Below are 19840 nucleotides of genomic sequence, written 5' to 3'. Positions count from 1 at the left end.
CGCTCTTCGTCGGTGAAAATCTCTCGGAAAAGAGCTAGCTCGAACAACGGGGAGAGAGGAGGGGGAGGGGGCGATCAATACATGTTCGTATATCGATCACGCCGTCGCTCGAGAATCTGTTTCCACTCGGTCGACAATCTACGATCCTCGCGAGCATCGAGACACCGAGAGGGAAAGAAGAAGGAAGGAAAGATGGTGAGAAAAAGGAAAAGGCATCCGGTGCAGAAAGGATCGACAAAGGATAATGCTTTTCCTTTCTCCTCGCAACTGCTTCTCTCTCTCTCTCTCTCTCTTTCTCTCTCTCTCTCTCTCTCTCTCTCTCTCTCTCTCTCTCTCTCTCTCTCTCTCTCTCTCTCTCTCTCTCTCTCTCTCTCTCTCTCTCTCTCTCTCTCTCTCTCTCTCTCTCTCTCTCTCTCTCTCTCTCTCTCTCTCTCTCTCTCTCTCTCTCTCTCTCTCTCTCTCTCTCTCTCTCTCTCTCTCTCTCTCTCTCTCTCTCTCTCTCTCTCTCTCTCTCTCTCTCTCTCTCTCTCTCTCTCTCTCTCTCTCTCTCTCTCTCTCTCTCTCTCTCTCTCTCTCTCTCTCTCTCTCTCTCTCTCTCTCTCTCTCTCTCTCTCTCTCTCTCTCTCTCTCTCTCTCTCTCTCTCTCTCTCTCTCTCTCTCTCTCTCTCTCTCTCTCTCTCTCTCTCTCTCTCTCTCTCTCTCTCTCTCTCTCTCTCTCTCTCTCTCTCTCTCTCTCTCTCTCTCTCTCTCTCTCTCTCTCTCTCTCTCTCTCTCTCTCTCTCTCTCTCTCTCTCTCTCTCTCTCTCTTTCTCTCTCTCTCTCTCTCTCTCTCTCTCTCTCTCTCTCTCTCTCTTTCTCTCTCTCTCCTCGGCTTTTTCGCGCCTGCACGTTCACCATAAACAGCGATATTTCTAGCCGTGGCAAAATTCCACGGGGTCGATCGCATGCCAATGCAACATACTCCCATTTCGATAACGGCAACGACGCAGCTGCCGTAACAACGGATTGTAATGAAATTTTCGATTGCTGGCGCACATCGAGTGGCGTCCACGCATTTCCCCGTCCGTTCTTACACACGTGGAGTGCTAAACGTGACACGTTAATTTTCTCTCAAAGTATTAATTTTCGAAGAAAAGAGTATTTTTAATTAAAATTGTAAAATTGCAAAGAGAATCTATTTTTCGACGTGACTATAATATTATACTTTAATCCTTAACGATGAAATTATTTCGATAATTTATTTTTGCACATTTTTCAACGATGGTAACGAGGATTTTTCTAAATAAAACTATATAATTTGTTTTCTACATCGAAAATTTTAGTCGAGAGACATAAATTCAACTCCACAGTTTTTTTTTGTTTTTTTTTTTTTATATCGATGTATGTAAATGTTTTGCGCGAGTTTTCTAGCGCCCGAAATTTTTATATTTTTATAATAGCATTGTAAAAAAACAGAACGTGCATATGTATGTGATCGAATCGTCAAATCGATCATATATGAAAGACTCTTGAAAAATATACGGATGATACAACGCGAAGTTGCATGTAAAAAGATTTTTTTTTAATTACCTTTTTATCAAAACGTTTTATTTAAAAAAAGAAAGCATTTAAAAGCTGTTGAGTCTTCGACTTTAGTTGTAAATACTATTAGGGATAACAATCGAGTTTCATTTAAAAGAAAAAAATCAATTAGACAGATTGCAACGTCTGTACTTGCACACAAAAGCCAAACATTGTTTCGGTAAATCGCTTTTCAAGCGATCTACAATAACACGATAGGGACACAACCCTAGGAATGCGAATTAAATCGGAGGGTTTCACATTATCCGTGACATGCTCGCAATTTCCGGAAACATGATGCAGCAGGTGCATGGTACATAGCTCTCTATGAAAGTCAGTTTATATGGAGTCGCATTGATGATTAGACACAAAACAATGTTAAACGAATTAATTCAAAAATATATCAATGCATTGATTTGTATAATAAAATCTAAAAAATTAGTACATATTGTGCGTATAAAACAGCCAATTAAATGAATTTTTAAAACTTGTCTCTTGATATATATTTTTTTTTAATAATGTAAATATATCTTTTCCTACTAAATTATATTTTTTTTTAGATAACTTTAATTGATAATAACTTTAATTAATAACTTTAAAATAATTTTAATTGTTTATACTTTGATATAATTTTAATTTAAAGTATATTTTTAAAGATATTTGATAGGAAAAATTTCTAACAAAGAGAGAGCTATACAATAAATGATCTTTATCGATATTTTCTCGAAGGAAGTATCGTCTCCAGATTAGCCGAAGGGCTGTGATTGTAAAGGTATTTGATGTGATTCTACGGCATCCCGTGGATAATATCAAAGGTTATTAATTTATAACTTCTTCGGAGATTTTTATTACACCGATATTGAGTTGGATAACGCTGTCGATGAGTTTGATGATAAAATTCCGGTATCGCAATGTCGATAGGTAACTCAGAACACATAGGTCGAGAACGTTGAAGGAAAGAGGTCGCGCGAGTTCTCTTTTAATTAAAAACTTTCCTCGCAGTCTCTCGCACGCGGAAGGAGTAGCAATTAGAGTAAGGATAATCAAGAAGCGTGCGCGAGCGCGTCGAGTTTCCGGCAACTTTCCGCGAGCGTGTGCACGCGCGTGCCTTCAAAAGGATATGTAAATGAATTAATTATCTAATTTATCAATTAACGACCTCCGACACGCGCGCGCTTGTTTACCCCGTTGAAATTTATCAACCTAATGGACTGTGTATTGTGCATATTTTACGCTCGCAGTAGCGTAAAATCCTTGCTCCTCTCCCTCCCCCTCCCCCATCTCTTCCTGTCCCGTTCATCCGTCCCTTTCCGTTCCCTTTCGTCGATTAAACATCACATTCTACGATGAAAATGCTCTTCGCTTCCCTTCAACGGGCTCGGGAGATAATTTTGTGATCTCGGAAAATAACGCTGCTGCGTGTGCAGCAGTTCGTATATCAAAAAATAATTTTAACGATCTACGAAAGTTGGATTTGCTGCCTTTATACATATATCTATTCATCAAGATTTCTGCGTTTGTGCTCTCGTGTTGGAATTTTATAACGACCTCGTGCAACGAATTAATCTGTTGAAATAAAATGCGAATGAGTGAATGAAGAAAAATGAATCGTGAAAATTATTCACGATCACGCGATCGTGAATAATTTTTCTACACGGAGAATAAACACACAAAACATTTTAGAAAAATATACAATTGTCTCTTAATAATACAGATGCAAAGTGTAAAATTAATCTTGATATGTAAAAAAGATTTATTTTCGCGACTTGATTTCGAAAGAAGCAGACGGCAAATTCAGGGCAATTTATTATATAAATAATACAATTGAGCTCTGTATAAAGTTTATAATCGTCTGCTCAAAACGCGAACTTTTGTGTAGTATGTATGTTATATTATGCACTGCTACAAGACCTAATCACAGATTTATAGACTTTACTTGTCACATTTGTCAACGCGAATGTATAAAATAAATCTTGATTGTATCTTAAATATTTTTAGCTGATGATAGTTGTGTCTTTGCTATTATATAATACAGTCTTGTTGTCTTGCTTTATTATAGTCTAATAGCTATAACTAGTGTAGCCAGGGCTATATTCGAAGTGCTTATGGCTTAAGTGCAAGCATTATCATCCCTCCCTTCTCCCCCCACCTCCCCTCTCTGTCTCTCTGTACGTGTCTTCTGTCCTTTAAAGTATGTGTGAGTGTGTATAAACTTATTAATTATATAGAAACTTACGATCTTAAATTGCTTAAATGGGGTCATTTCTATAATTTGACTTATTATTAATTATCATTAATTTAAATAAAAAATAAAAGGGCTCGAGGAGCAAATTTAAAAAGTCATAAAATAAGTTGCAAAAATCTAAATAGCAGAAAAATGAGATTTCAATAAATTTTGATAAAATATTATGGAGAGATTTCGATTTTTCTAAAAATTACCTGAAAGGATTTTTACTGAAGATATTCAGAGGATGATCTTGAAGATCGCTGTTTTTAAGTATTGAAAGGATCAAATAATAATACTTCCGATTTTGACATATTCTTTTCTAACACTCTCTATGTATCACGCGACAGAAATTGAATCGAAGATCGATATGTATACAACAATTGTAACCGGCGATCCCTTCCAGGGAGATTCGCGTCGCATTTTGCACGATGGGATACAAGATAACGGCGTTACGTCCTTGTATCTCTCGCGCAGGTAGTCTCGTAAATATTCGCGTGCGAGTGCCGATCCCACTGGAAAAATATTTGATGAAAGGAAGGGAAAAAGGAGCCGCGCGAGTTTCGCATACGGAAGGTGAGCCGCACCCGCCACTTCTACCATTGTTGAGAGAACACGTTCTCTCCTTGTTGACGATAAAGTATAGTTGGCTGGCGCATACATCGAGCACCAAGGGGGGTATCTCTCGCGCGCGGCGTTAGAGATTTAAATTCCCTCGCTGCAATATCCGAGCCGTTTGATGTTCCTCTTCCAAAGGTCCCCGCTTGCGGAGTCCGTACGGACGGAAGCCAACTTGGAAATGGCTTACTGGACCCGACCGTCCGATCCTCGTCAACCGAAACTCCCTTTGCGGGATTTCTCGTTGACGAACTAGTATGAAGTTTACGCGTGTATATGCGAACGCAAATGTTGGAAGTAATTTTCACGTGTACGTGTATATAACATCGCGCGAGCGAGTCCTCAGCAGTAGTGAAGCAGCTGTGTACGTCAGACACGTTTAGGTAGATATATCATTCATGAAAATCCTTTCGAGCGCTTTGCGATGATTTTATGATGTTAGTAAATGAATCGGTTGTTACGAAAAGGCAGATATATCTCACTTTCTTTTAAAAAAAATTTTATCATGGGAAATATATGTATTATTAGAAAGGATAGTTCCATCGGAAAAATTTTGAATTATAGTCAAGACTACAAGCTTTGTGCAACTTGGAAGTTATAATTTTAACAAGAGGTCAAGAACTCACATTCTTTTTGCCTCGAAAGAAATGGAAGAAAAAACAATCCGTCGTAATAGAATATTTAATTTTCTTTCATCTCTTTTTCCCTCCAGTTTTTCATAGGATAAAATAAGATAAAACAATTCTAGTAATCAATTTTGAATAATAGACAGTATATTGAATATTTACAGAAATTGGCTATTCTCCTCAAATTTATATAAATAAATTTGAGGAGATTATTATTATTATACAAAATTGATTACTAGAATTGTTTTATCTTATTTTATTCTATGATATATATTTTATTATATGATATTGTTAATGTTCCTTCGTTGTAATGTGTTTCTATTTATTTTATCTATTTATAAATAATTAATTAAAAATAAGTTTTGTATTTGTATTTAAGGAAAAGAAGTACGATGTTTCTTTTTCACAGAATATTCCTTCGTGCATATAGAAATTGGCTATTCTCCTCAAATTTATATAAATAAATTTGAGGAGATTATTATTATTATACAAAATTGATTACTAGAATTGTTTTATCTTATTTTATTCTATGATATATATTTTATTATATGATATTGTTAATGTTCCTTCGTTGTAATGTGTTTCTATTTATTTTATCTATTTATAAATAATTAATTAAAAATAAGTTTTGTATTTGTATTTAAGGAAAAGAAGTACGATGTTTCTTTTTCACAGAATATATTCCTTCGTGCATATATTTCTATTTATGTTTCTTTTCTATATTTTGGGTAATACATATTTTTTAATATCGCCCTTACCGCGCTTTTTATCATATCATGCAACGAAAGGGGGATAAAGTTTGAAATAGAATAGATAACAGTTATGAATAATGGATATAATATCTCCATCATATATGAAGGTTCTAGAAATACGTATATTGAAATATACGCAAATTTCTATCACATGGCATTAAAAATTGAAATATACGTTTGAGATACGAGAAGTTTATCTCTCTAGAAAGAGATAGAAAGAAATATTTTGTGTTTTGTTTCAGAACTGGGAGGTGATGAATACGGCGGTGCTGACGGGGCGTCAGGTGTCGCAGGGGATGAAGGTTTTCATCGTTAGTCAAGCCGGCACGGTGGCCGATGTCACGCTGCAGTCGTCCTGTCATTCCGAGGACGAGAGCGTTCTCAAGGTAATTGCTTTTTAATTCACCTTCAGCATTTATCGAGATTCCTTAATAGCTTAATTCGAAGGAAAGCTTCTTGAAGAGAAAAATCACGGTGTTATATAGACGCTAATAGTATTTTCAAACTCTTCATTCAAGTCCCTCATTCCTATTATTTGCATGATAATTTTTAGATATTTTATATATATAATTTTTCATATTTATCGTGATAATTTATTATGATAATTTTTAAGTGTGTTTATACGTGACAGAAGATATCATTTAATATCATTGAACTATTCTGTAGGTAATGTTAATTTTGATGACATATTGTTTATTTCGTGTGTGACGGTTGGTTAATAAAAATATGTACTTTTATTTAGCAAAACGTTGATAAAATCATGAAAAATGCATCTTCACAAAAAAAATTTGTTTCTATAATATATATCTGAAGTTTTATAATATTAATATTTTAAATTCTTTCGAAAATATATCGTATAATATTGTGTAATACATATCGAGAAAAGTTTCAAACTGTTGAGTAGTTGTAGTTTGTTTAATCGTCAGTTCAAGTGGCACTTTGGAAACCCCAACAATCTGTGCACTGTCGTTAGACGTTGTATTACAAACTGTAGTCCAGAATCAAACTCCACTTAACACCCGATCGTCCGAAATTTGCAGGTATCGTCCTCGTGTAGCAGCGTGTACGTGGACGGTTCGGAGATTCGGGGTTCCAGCAACGCGTCGGTCCTTGTCAAGTATGGCACGTATACCGGTTTGGCGAGGTTCACCGTGTGGATGCCCGAGTTTCCGTTGGAGGTGAGCGTCGGCGACACGCGACTCAGCCAGATAAAGGGCTGGAAGGTGCCGGAGGAGCACGCGACGAGCGCCAAGAATAAGCGCAGCCTGTTGAACGCGACGAGGACCACCGGGGAACGGACTTCGGAATCGCCGGTCACCGCGCGAGCGAGGAAGAGGAGCGCCGTCGAGCTCGAAGAATCGCTAGAGGACACTTCGATGGACATGGACGATCCGGACGAGCCGCTCCTCGAGGAGGAGGACGAGCACGAGGAGCGATTCCGTGGCAATGAAAACGATCACGGATGGGGGGATACGATTAACTCCATCGATCGGAATCTATCCCCGGCCAATTGCCGGCTGCGTTTCCAGCAGAGCCCGGTCGAGGTGCACGCCCGATTCCTGGCGAGCGATCATGACTCGGGAAGAGTCTCGTACTTTGTCAATCGGCGCACCTGGCTGCGCGTCACCGACCTCGTAGCCGGCATGCTACGAATCTCCGATCCTAGGATAGCGACACTCCTACAAAATAGACTGGTTCAGGGACGCGGGGTGGGACGCACGGAGGTGCAGGTACTGTCGCCGATCACTGGCAGAGTCATCGGCGCGAAGGAAATCAGGGTTGGCAACGATCGCGTGTCCGTGATACGATTGTCCGTCCGAGTCGTGTCTGGACTTCAGCTCAGCATCAGTCCCGACACTGCGATCGAGAATGGATATGTCGCGGAAACCTCGGTTACGAGAAGACTGACCGCACAGTATCAGGTAATATTATTGAAATATTTGTATTATTTTTCAAATTTATTTCGAGAAAAAGACCTCAAAGAATCGATCTCTTAGAAAACAACAAAGTTGTAGAGTTTAATATTTTGTTAGATCATTGAATCCAACTCTGATTAAACAAGTCAAAATAAATAAAAGAAAATTACACTTAAAAAATTACGTAAAATTGTGTTATTTCATCTACTAATTTCTGGAGAAATTAGTTCCAAACTCTCCCAAGGATTCTGTGATCGAAACTGTGATTGCGCAAGCAAACTGTATATAAACTTAACGCAATTATCGTACGTATCGCACCAACAGGAGGGATTGCTGGACATCGACGTGGAGTTCTCGGACAATACCCGTACGCCCCTAAGGGAAATCGCCGTGAGCGATTACCATTTGCAGGTTGAAAGCACGGATCCGGAAGTCGTGGCGTTCGCGCCGATGGTCGCTTCGCATCATCCCCGGGTCATCGCCGTCGGCGAGGGTCGCGGTGACTTACTGCGCGTCAATCTTCAGCTGGCCGATTCCTGCCGATTATCCGGCAGACGGTCGGGCAAAGGCTCTCAGAGGACGACGGTCGCCGCATTGGCGAGCGCGTCTGCCAATGTCGAGGTGGATTTCGCCTCGAGCGAGGTGCCCAATCGGCCGGAATTTGTGCAAAACGACGGCGGCGGCACCGTCGGCTCCCATCATCACAGAGAACGTAAAACCAACCGGGGCGAAATGGCACCTGATCTACATGACATTCTCATCGGTAAATAGATCCTGTTCCCCTTTGCCGCTTGCTCTCTCTCTCTCTCTCTCTCTCTCTCTTGCTTTCTCTCTTTCTCCACTTTCTTTCTTCTTTCTTTCACATTTTCTTCGCTTCTTCTTCCGTTCTCCGCTACGCTTTATAACCGCCACATTGCGCACGGCATGTATTTCCTATAGCGAAAACTTTCTTCGCGATCTTTCTTTGGCTTGTGAAAAGTTTCGCCTGTCTATTGATGCGTAATCTTCCCCCACGGTTTCCGTCCAAGTCTCCCGTAACTGATAGTTTTCTTTCCTTTTGTATGTTGGATATCAAATGTGTCTGCCTCGAAAAATAATTTGTAATGCAACGCGCTCATTACAAATCGTTGAAATATCTCATCATTAATTAATTTGAAACATCTACTACTATATGCGAAATACGAACAATGACACACAATTGACTGAAGAAAAAAGTTGACTTTAAAAATTACTTAATCTCGAAACGTTTATAAATACATGATTCTTCTTTTTTCTCCTTTTATCTCAGATTAGTACCAAAATCTCAATTTAGATAATATTACGCATTCAATAAGATAGTACGAAATTATTGTATATATACATAATATTGCCGCGCCGAAAGTACAAATGCACGTTCACGGTAGCCCTTCCTCGATCCTCGCATGCCCAGTAGCATGTCTAGCCAGCCGCCTGTCCAGCTTGAAGGGATTAAGGGGTGAAGATTCTCTCGCGGTGGCTCTCTCCAACTCGGCACAAACACCCTGTCGTCTCACTCTGTCCTCTCTCTCTTTCTCTCTCTTTGTTTTTTTCTGTGCAAAGGGTTACCGCTGAAAGACGAGAAAGACGGGCACAAGCACGAGCCTCTGGTGCAGGCGCGGCAGCATCGCACGGCTATAGCTAATGGCATGTCTTCAGGGGGTATGGGCGGCGTCGGCGTGCGTCACCATGGCGTCGGGGCGCGCATGAGTCCGCTCGAGATCGGGATGTACGTGCTGCTCGCGGCGTTCTGCTTCGCGATCGTTGTCTTTGTCGTCTCCTGCGTGGTGTACGCCAGCAAGTTCAAGCCCCAACCACCAGACTCGCCGGGACTCCTGACCGGCGCGGCCGTACCAGTGCTCGCCGGAGCGGGCGCGAGGGCACGCGCCGCCGCGAATCAGCTGGCATCCGGCAGACGACCGCCACGCGAATCCACCACCAACGCACACGACTGGGTATGGCTGGGTAGAGCTACCCTCGAGCGAGCCGCCTGCGGTCCGCAACAGGTACGTACACTGAATGAATCGCACGATATACGTAGAGCAAGGTGTCTACTCCCTGGAAAAACATGGAGAACCTGGAGTTCTTACAGAGACTTTTTTATACTTGGAAAAGATCAGAGAATTTTCATGGATTTTTATTGGAATTTTTTAAAAAACGATTCTCTCTTTGATAATTTTGTTTTTACATTGTAAGCAATCGACAATCTATCAAAAATTTAAAAAAATTATTTAAGGAAATTGTATTCACAAGAAATCTCTAAAAAATTCTCTTTACTTAAAATTTTAGACAAAAAAACTTGAAGATTAGAATTTTTTTGCAAGATTTGAGTAGACACCCTGATAGAGTTATTACTTTCGAAAATTTCATGCATGATTAACTACGATGACGTAATTATCGGCTAGTTTATTGTATATAAATCGGTAAGAAAGATTATTTCATTAGTAAGAGTAAAGCATAAAATCAGGCAAGTGATATACGTTAATATGTACAGTTAATTCGAACTTTATTTAAACATGACTATCAGTATCAAAGAATTACTTAGGATTTCTAACAAATTAAACGATAATGAGTGAAATTTGGATAAAACGTAACATGATTAGTTAATTGACAGTTCAGAGGGAATACGCACATTTAGGATTAATTGGTGATTAAAATTCAACGAGTCTCCGGTGGGATTTGACGCTGTAAATATCTTTGTATTCGCCTCCTCTCGCTCCGATAATCCAGCGGCAGCGTTTAAACAAAATAAACGAGAGATTTCGTTGAATCTCGTTTGATTGGAAACTCGGTTTATGTTACAGGTGCGCGTAACGAGTAATCCGCTGGCCGGCGAAGGTGAACCCGAGAACGAACTGGGCACGTGCTTTGACAATCCGAATCACATCGAGCTACCGTCCGCCAACCAACAACGACCTAGCGGTACCAGCGCTATCGACACCACAACTTATTCTAAGAGGGACAGAGTAGCGCGGAACAGTTTCGCGGCAAAATCCGCGATCAAGTCGTCCGCAATGATACCACCCAGCAATAATGCAACAACGACGGCGACGACGACGGTGGTAACCCCGGCCACCACGCGGAATGAGTAATTATGATTAAATGTTATTGTTTTTCTTTGTATAGATCGAGGATTCTCATATAGTTTTCGAAGATTGTCGTGAAATATCTTTTCGAAGACAAAGGAAAAAAATAATATTCCGCGATGAGAAAAATGATACATTTTTTTGTACGAAATAATGATGTATTATTATATCAATTTAATCGTCATTGCGAATTTCTTTCCAGCAACGACGATATCCCTCCGCCCTTGCCACCGCACGGGGTGTTGCCCGCGATTTCGACATCGGTTGCGGCAACGACAACGACAACGATGACAATCGGCACGAACAACGCGAGCAACGGCAACAACGAGGACTACAAACCGCCGGTACCGCCGCATAGGAACACGGGGGTTAACGTGCGGCTGCCGGAACCACCGCGGAAACATCGCCACAGGACGTCCAGCGGCGGCAGTGGCGGTGGCAGCCATCACGGGAATAATCATCGACACAGCGGCAAACCGCCGCAGCAGTCGGGCCATCATATGGTCAAACCGCACGCGAAAGCCAGAGTGGTGGAGAACGCGAACAAGCAGCAGAACGGCGAGGACGAGGAATTTGTGGAATTGGTGGTGAATCACGACGATAGCAACAAACATCTCTCGAAGGACGCCGGGAGGTCCCGGGAGATCAAGAGGGCGACCATAGTCGGTAATCCGATGTACTCGTCCTTCTCCACATCCGCTGTCGTCTCTACCGTGAACACGTCTACACCTATCGGAGGCACAGCCTCGTCCACCACCACGTCCCCGCCATCCTCGTCGCCGTCCGCTTCCTCCTCATCATCCTCCTCCTCGTCCTCCTCCAGCTCCTCCTGCGCCTCGTCGTCTTTCCAGGAACAGGAGGAGTCAGTGCCGCTCGACGATCTTAATCTAGGTATGGACTACAATCAGATCATGCAATACTTTGACAATCTGAAGGAGTCGAATGCCTAGGTAGGGCCGTTCGACCTCTTGGAAGGTCGAGCAGTAGTCAACGTCGATACGGAACACCGGGATCCTCGTCAGTAGATGCGAGTGAGCGCGTCAAATTCTATTTATTGTTATTTTTTTTTTTTATGTTCGTCTCTTGAGAATTCTCTCGGAGAATTCTCTCTGTAGCGACAACTCGCTCTCGCGGAAATGAGATTCCGCTATGTACGAGGACGATAATTACCCGGATATTTCGTATTTTAGACTATAATCTAGTCAGCTTCCTAGCAGCACATCAAGAGTAACGCGCAAACATGCATAAACACATACGTACACACTCATATTAACGAAATTAAGAGAGATATTACTCCTTCATACACAATTCATATACAGTCTCTTGACAATTTATTACGATCGCTAACAGTTTTCGGGCGCGCATCGGGTGAAAGTTCCTGAAGTATGATATAATTTGCGCCGTAATATATTCGCGTCAATACGTAAATAATGATACGTAAAATGTAATGCACGCTAAAGAGAAATTGTGCATTACATCAATACTTTATATTATAGCCCCAAGCGAGGAGATGCATATATTCACTATATTTTTTTACCATTTTTACAAAATATATATACACATATGTATATCATTATCCCAAATGATATTCAATCAAATGAGTATATCTTTCTCGTTTTCATTCGTTTTCGTTAATTGATACTTTTGCTATTTCTATTTGAAAAATTTTCTCGTTAATAGTTCTCTAAACTACTCGTCTATTGTATTGACAATATTCAATAGATTTTATCTACTATGACGTTTTTCTTTTGTTTCCTTTAAATTCATACGCGAGGATATTATTCGTGCGTCGCGATTGCGAAAACTTGTTGACGTAATAAATAATCGGAGTACTGTTCGTACATACACGCAAGAGGCTTTAAAAAAAAAAAAAATGACTGTCGATGGGCCAATTCGTGCGTCGCGATTGCGAAAACTTGTTGACGTAATAAATAATCGGAGTACTGTTCGTACATACACGCAAGAGGCTTTAAAAAAAAAAAAAAACTGACTGTCGATGGCCAAGTGGGGTAGGTAAATCGTTCGCTCGATGACGACGAAAACGTCTCGCACGACGTTTTGTTCCTCGCTGCGAGCTTTCCTTCGTTTCTTACAGGATCGTTGCGTATCCTCGCTCCTTGCCCCCCGTGCCATCTTGATCTCTCGCTCAAAAGCTCTTCCCCTGCGCTATCACGGGTCCTCCTCCTCCTCCCCCTTCTCCTTGTCTCCCTCTCCCTCTCCCCCGTCAGGGTTGCAAGAGAGGAGCATCATTTGCGAGATGCTTTGTATTTTGATCGCGCAATGGCTCTTTCTATGCCGCATCTAACAGTAAAAAGTGCGAAGGAACATTATCACCTCGCAAATCTTTCCATTACAGATGTCAAAATATCACGTTTCATGTACAAAGAAAGAAGAGTTTTGTATCGCCGATATGTATACGGGCGTGTCTCCTCCTCGCTCTTTCTGCTGGATATTTGATCTACATCGGATACATATTCGCTTAACGTGCGCGATTCGCCGTCAGCGGTGAATTTTTCACCGGTTCACAGCCGAACGTGCGCACGGCAGGCTGTCAATCAGTCTTTGTCAGGTGTATACGAGACGCGCGATCAAAATACGACGAAGCAACGTGCAAAACTTGCAACCCGACCCGGTCGCATCGGAGGACGCATATTTATTCGATCGACCGTACGTCGTAATGTTTGTAAATTTTGCTTTGTAAGACTGTGTACATATATACATAAATATATATACGCGATGAAGCGCATGTTAATTATGGACTTACAGATTTAAAGTTACATTTATATAGCTAATAGAGAATCGCATCGAGAGACGCGCACGTCGGAAATATTGAATGAAGAAGTATTTCGTCGATAAGGACGAAGCGTATACATTACACGCTGCTCTCGCATTTGAATTATCCCTTGGAACGATCTTTTTTAAGTACGTCGCGTACTCGTATCGCAATCAGCACTTTTTAACAGCACGCCGAAAACGCCGCGCGTCACTTTCATCACGTGAAAATACGTGTATTAGCATACCGCGAAACGTCTATAGATGTCTAGATAGTACCTAAATATAACACGTACCGACACGTATTTAGGTACAGTATTGAGATACGGTGTATCTTAATTATTCTTGCTTTGAATATTTGTATCTAGGTACTCTATATCTGCTACGAGATATCGTAACATGTACCATGTATATTGCCATATCACGAGTGTATATAACTGTATATTTATCGTACAAAAATATGTATTATCGAAAATGTTTAAATCGGCCAAGATATTCTGAAAGTGATAGCCTACTTCCTTTTGTAACACATATTTATTCAGTTTAGATTTATTTTATTTACAACAGCATTAGCCTGCACTGTCGCAACGTTTAACACTTTTAGCTAATATTCGTAAATGTCAAGATTGTGTTTCGGAATTTTTAATGATTATATTTCATATCTGGGTGCTATTTCAAGAAATATATGTATCATCATATAGAGAGGAATGCACATTTCTATCATGTATCCGTGCGTTTTGTACCTAGATACAAAGAATGCGTTGAAAGTGTGTATAAACTAAGTGAACATTATTGTCCATAAATGGCTTATTAGTAAAGAACGAATATACACAAATATATTGTGTATGTGTGTGTATATGTGCAAGTGAGAAATAGTAGAAAAAAATATTAACTGATATTTTTGAGGTAATAATATAATATTGATTTATAATAATTCGCAGATTATTATCTTCTTAATCAATCTATATCTTAGTAATCAGTCAATATAATGGAAACATATTGACTTTTATATGAATAATAACCAAATATGTATGTTCCTGGCAAAAGTAGAAGCATTCGTTTTAAAATATGAAAGCGTAAAACAAAAACATATCCTATATTCCATATAAAAATTTTATTCTTTAATCATTAACTTTATTATTTACACATTTTGTTTGTATAAATTTATTGAAACAAGATGTGCAGCTATTGAATATAACTATAAAGTGTCCGAAGGTACTTTCTAACAAGAGTTCTTCACTGAACGGTAAATAGCAAAGTATGTTCGCTTAATCTGTACGTGCTTTTAACCGTACACGGAGAAAATATAGTAAAAATTACAATATTAAATTTTTGTAATCGTGAAACGTACTAACATATAAGAAAAATCATGATATTTTTATTCAATAATATTATATACTTATTATATTTTACAAAGAAATATAATTATTCAAATATTTTGATGCACAAACAAATGCATAATCGTTAAACAAACAATAAAACAAATACGTAAATTACAATTTTTATAATAATAAATATACTGTCGTTATATTCCAGCTTTACAATAAATGTTGTGAAAGGGAATATAATTTCTACTGTAAAATTTTCTCCGTGTACTTATATGCAGCGAAGAAAAAAAGAGAGCAAAAAAATATACCGTTCTTCCCGATCGATTAGAATATACATAGTTACGAGCTCATACAGTGTCATCCCGTTGTTTTCCATTAAAATAAAACTGAGCACCGCGAAGCGATCGAGAGTGAAACGAGGCAGCAACACTAAACGCGAAGAAATGAGCGACCTACTCCAAGGATCAGCCAGAAAAAAAAATTCTATAACTATGTACGTATTCTAAGGACTACGTGTCTAAGTATGTATGTAACTCTGTAAGTTGTGTGTCAGCACAATCGCGTGGGACAATAGTGATCCAATCGAATACGGTGTTAGATGATTCTGACGTTGAGAAAGAATCGGAGTATACTCTCTCCCTCCCCCCCTCCTCCCCGCCGAGAATCTAGTCTCTTATATAGCGCGTAATATATAAAATATTAATCAACGTGAAAAAAAAGTGCGATGTACGTTGCCTTTCGCCTGATGATAATACGTATCTTTCGAATGCTCTCGCGATCACGATGCGTCAAGCTTGATGTACATATGATCGACCCTTAACTATTGTGGTGTAAAACGAATCATATATCCGGACGTTTCTACATAATCGTGCAAAAAAAGAAAATGATGATGTATCCGTAGAGATGAGACGATTTCTTCGTCTCGTACAAGAGCAACGAACGAAAAATGCTTTCGTTTTGATAACAAAATATAGTGAAATTCATGAAATTATTTAAAAAATAATAATAATAATATATAAACGTATCTAGTCTCATATATCATACCGTAAGATTCCACCATATTAGTTAAGGGTTGAATAATTTTTGAACCGATTGTAAAAAAACATTTTGTCCTATCGACATCTATAGCCGGAATTTCTTATGAATCTCGTAATTTAATCTAGATCTATTTGACATTGTAAAAGAAGAGCGCTTTTTATATAAAATAGAATTACAAAACTAAATTCCAGAAAGCGATCTTAATCGCTTTACGATGTGAAATATACGGACATTGTTTTCTGCAATCGGTTCTCATGCCTTGAAAGCGACTCTTGATAATATACTCTTCGACGAGCGCAAAATTGAGGGAGTGACTTTCAATAGTAACTCACTTGAAGGTTTTGCTTCTTGAAAGATATTATCCATAATAGAGCTCTCGAGTGTACGTAAAGTTTGTACTCGTATCTCATATTCGACACTTTGTTCGTCTAATTCTCGTAGACGCAGATACAATCAGGATTATATTGCGATACTAGATGTGAGGCTATAGCATTTCCCGACGATGTCATATGATTTTATAATCGCTTTTATCATCGCAAACTATTAAATTGTATCACAATTATCCTGACTGACTCTATACGATCTTCTGTGCGAAATAAATAAACCGGACTTAGTGCCAAGTGTGTGGTGCGGGTATACCTAGTCTTCCGGTGTCGGAAGCTAATGTAACGCTTTGTATATTCCTTTCTATCGGTCTCTTTCTCTTGAGATGAACGCGGAGAAGCGAGAACTTATCGATGAACTCAACGGTGAGAACCTATACGATAATCGCGATCATATCCGAATATCAAGCGAAAAATAGACGCGCGCTAATCGTTCGTAATTATTATCTAGCGAGTTTGATATAAGAGCACCCCATCGGTGATTATCATGATGCCATAGCGTTTACTTAGTCTTATTGAGAGTGATCGGAGTCAGTGGCTTGTATGTTAGTATATATCGTTGCGTGACACAAATACCTAAACACATATACTCACACGCATGTATTAGACGAGATGTCGTGTACATTCTGCACTTCCGATTCCACATCATTCCGATGAAGAACTCGCGCTTTTGTAGTCATCGACATATGCTTACCGCAAAACAAGACGTGGGAATATATTTGCGATGTAAATTATCTTTTCAATGTAAGCCAGTGATTCCTGGATAGGATTTTTGCTGTTGTTGGCAGGAAATCTGGATAAAATTGTTACAACATTTCTCTTTCTTTCATGTATAACCATTTTTCCTATATTGTACTGTTTATTCTTGCTTTCTTCTTTTTTCTTTGACAAAGAAAATTACCAAATTACTTATATAAAGAACGCAAGAGATAATAAAATGATCGAGCACTCGGGAATCACTGGTAATCTTCTCCCACGTCCATATATTTTTTTTCACAATTTATTCCATTATCTTACGCGAAAATTCCTGTCTCTGCAATCAATGTCTTTTACAGAATTTCCCCTCTCTTTCTTGTCGATTAGATGTGCAATAGATTTATTGCGCAAAAAAAAATGCATCACTGACTCTGCATCCGCGCATACACACATTCCTCAGACACCCATTTACATAATAAGTGTGATAAATGCGGAACTGAAGAGAGAAAAAAAAGACGAAAGCGATAATTAGTAGTTACTAACTGTACGCTTCGCGACGACGACGCTCGAGCGACGTCGTTGGCGAACGGATGGCCGACGATGACGATGATAATCGACGATCTACGACGACGACAATATTCGACGTAATACATATATGCAAAAAGTTCTTTGTCTTGGACGCGATTTTGAAAGAAATTGGTTACACTAGTGTACAGAAGTCTGTCGATCATTCCATCAATTGATGAGATGAGACGAGACGAGAAGCAAAGCAGAGGCAAAATTTTGTTTATATTTTCAAGCACAATGACGTGCATGTCGAAAATCCTAACAAAAGAGTTCGTCTCCAAACGGCCTTAAATCTATATCTTCAAAATTTCGAATTTTGAATTATACCAGACGCGAGACGATTTGAAGAGAAGCTCTTTAATTACGAATGTACTCTAAGCCGGATGAATTAGGTGTTTACTTGAGAAACTCATGTGGAACCTTCGTATTCTAATAAATAAATAAACAAATTTCGCCTCTAGCCCTTTGTCACCGTTTGTTAAATCGTTGCGTCAAAAGAGATCGTCATTTTCCTTGATTTCGAAAATTCAGAGACATTTTGCTCGTTTGTACGACAAGCATTGTATCCGTAATATCGGAGGCATTCCAGGGTGACGCTTAAAGACTCAATCTCCCAATGCTTTACAAGAATAAACTCATGAAATATGATAATATTTTATCTTAAAGATGGTACAGTCATTTTTCTTTTTACAATTATGTGCCCGGAGTTAAAAAAAAAAAAAACATCTAAAAAACATGTAAAAAGCACATTTTTGTGTGTAAAAGATAATTTATATTTATCATTGTTTGAGATATATTTTAATATTTTAATTAATTTCTTTTCTTGTCTATTTTAAGTCAGATATAGTATATTGATGAGTAGAAGATTAAGGAAGCGTCGATATCCGAGAAAAATAGGATATTAAAATTGTTTTTCTTAAATAATATTTTATTTTATTTTTTTAATAAAAGGATTATTTTTTTCTCGAAGTTATCACCATTTATCGCAAGTTTATTCACAAATAAGGCGACGCAAAAGTCTCTGAAACATTCCGTTCGAAAACTAGGGGACAATCTTTTATATTCTCATTAAATGAAATTATTATTATCACGACTTCTATAATTATACTCTATTACTATTGTTACCTGTATTACTATCATTATATTATTGTCATCGTTGCTGTTGCTGTTATTGTTACTGAGATTGTTACTCCTGTTGTCATCGCCGCGTGTCGATCACGTGTCGATTCTGAAAATACGAAATACGTTGTTTATGTCATCGTCATCGTCGTGTCGTCATCGTCGACATCAATGTCGGCGTCGCCGATACGCTAATTATAACAATAAGATACGACTATCGCCTACTCAATGTACAATATGTAGTATTTATCTGTTGTTACCATCAAAATCGTCATCAAAGATATATAAAAATATTGTAATTGTAACATATCGAGCTTCTCGTACCACTAAGCCCTTTTTCCTTAAACTGGCCGTATTCTCTCATTCATATCGGTTATAAACGAATTCACATGTTTGATCGGCGGTCTACTTCTTCGAGATTTGTGTTTCCTTTTGTGCTAGAGTTTATATAAAAAGAGAAAAAAAATGGATATTATATATAATATATAAACTGACGTATATAATACCAATCTACGTAAAATAAATCTAAGATATGTAATTATGCACAACTACAGCATTAAAGATAGAACTTTCGTTTAACCTTTGTAATTAATTTTTTTGTAATTATGATATAAAAAGCGATATATAGGATATAAAAAAAAAATAAATTATTATTCAATGTGTGTATATTATGTTATTCATTCGGTTCAAAGAAAATACGCGATTTTTAAAACATATCCTGTATATAAAACAATTGTTCTTTTATATTTAACATATATTCATTATTAAATTTTTTTTCTAATTCTATTCATTCCAGATGAATAACATCAACAATTATGCATGAAAAGAAATATCTTTTTTTAATTTTTTGATAGAAAAAAAGATAAGAATGTGGAATACATATATTATGAGTAATAATAATTCTTTTAAGTTAATTATGTAAGAATTATAAAATTCTTTCATATAATTATAGATGTAAAGTTTTTGTTCAATTTCTCTCTTTCTCTCTCTCTGTCTCTCTCTCTGTCTCTCTCTCTCTCTCTCTCTCTCTCTATCGCTTCCGCTAAGGCTATGTAATGAGCGACCGCAGCTAAGACTCATCCAGCGCACGGTATTCGAGGCCGCGCATTCCTGTGGTCCCGGGGGTCAGCATGAATGCCG

At 38.5% G+C, this 19840-nt stretch overlaps 1 protein-coding gene and 1 long non-coding RNA gene across 4 annotated transcripts in view; one reads left to right on the top strand and one right to left on the bottom strand.

Moving 5' to 3' along the window:
* Positions 1–12671, top strand: part of LOC115233917 (transmembrane protein 132E) — a 116596-nt gene extending 103925 nt beyond the window's left edge. Inside the window, exons 5-10 of one of the 2 annotated variants that reach the window (XM_029804559.1) lie at positions 6023–6166; positions 6821–7702; positions 8021–8459; positions 9371–9717; positions 10516–10799; positions 11000–12671. In XM_029804559.1, the coding sequence (XP_029660419.1) occupies positions 6023–6166; positions 6821–7702; positions 8021–8459; positions 9371–9717; positions 10516–10799; positions 11000–11747 (2844 nt within the window). In that variant the 3' untranslated portion in view covers positions 11748–12671. Of the gene's footprint in view, positions 1–6022; positions 6167–6820; positions 7703–8020; positions 8460–9274; positions 9718–10515; positions 10800–10999 lie in introns of both variants that reach the window. The other variant, XM_029804557.1, reaches the window with a different exon arrangement.
* Positions 12672–15676: 3005 nt separating this feature from the next.
* LOC115233812 overlaps positions 15677–19840 on the bottom strand; it is a 4829-nt gene continuing 665 nt past the window's right edge. For both annotated transcript variants that reach the window (XR_003883841.1, XR_003883842.1), the window contains exon 2: positions 15677–19137. This is a non-coding gene — a long non-coding RNA (uncharacterized LOC115233812). The remainder of the gene's footprint in view (positions 19138–19840) is intronic.

Source organism: Formica exsecta, unplaced genomic scaffold (assembly GCF_003651465.1).
Source record: "Formica exsecta isolate Colony F162 unplaced genomic scaffold, ASM365146v1 scaffold191, whole genome shotgun sequence".
NCBI lineage: Eukaryota > Metazoa > Arthropoda > Insecta > Hymenoptera > Formicidae > Formica > Formica exsecta.
The sequence above is the reverse complement of the archived record's forward strand: the minus strand, read 5'-3'. Positions and strand labels throughout refer to the sequence as shown.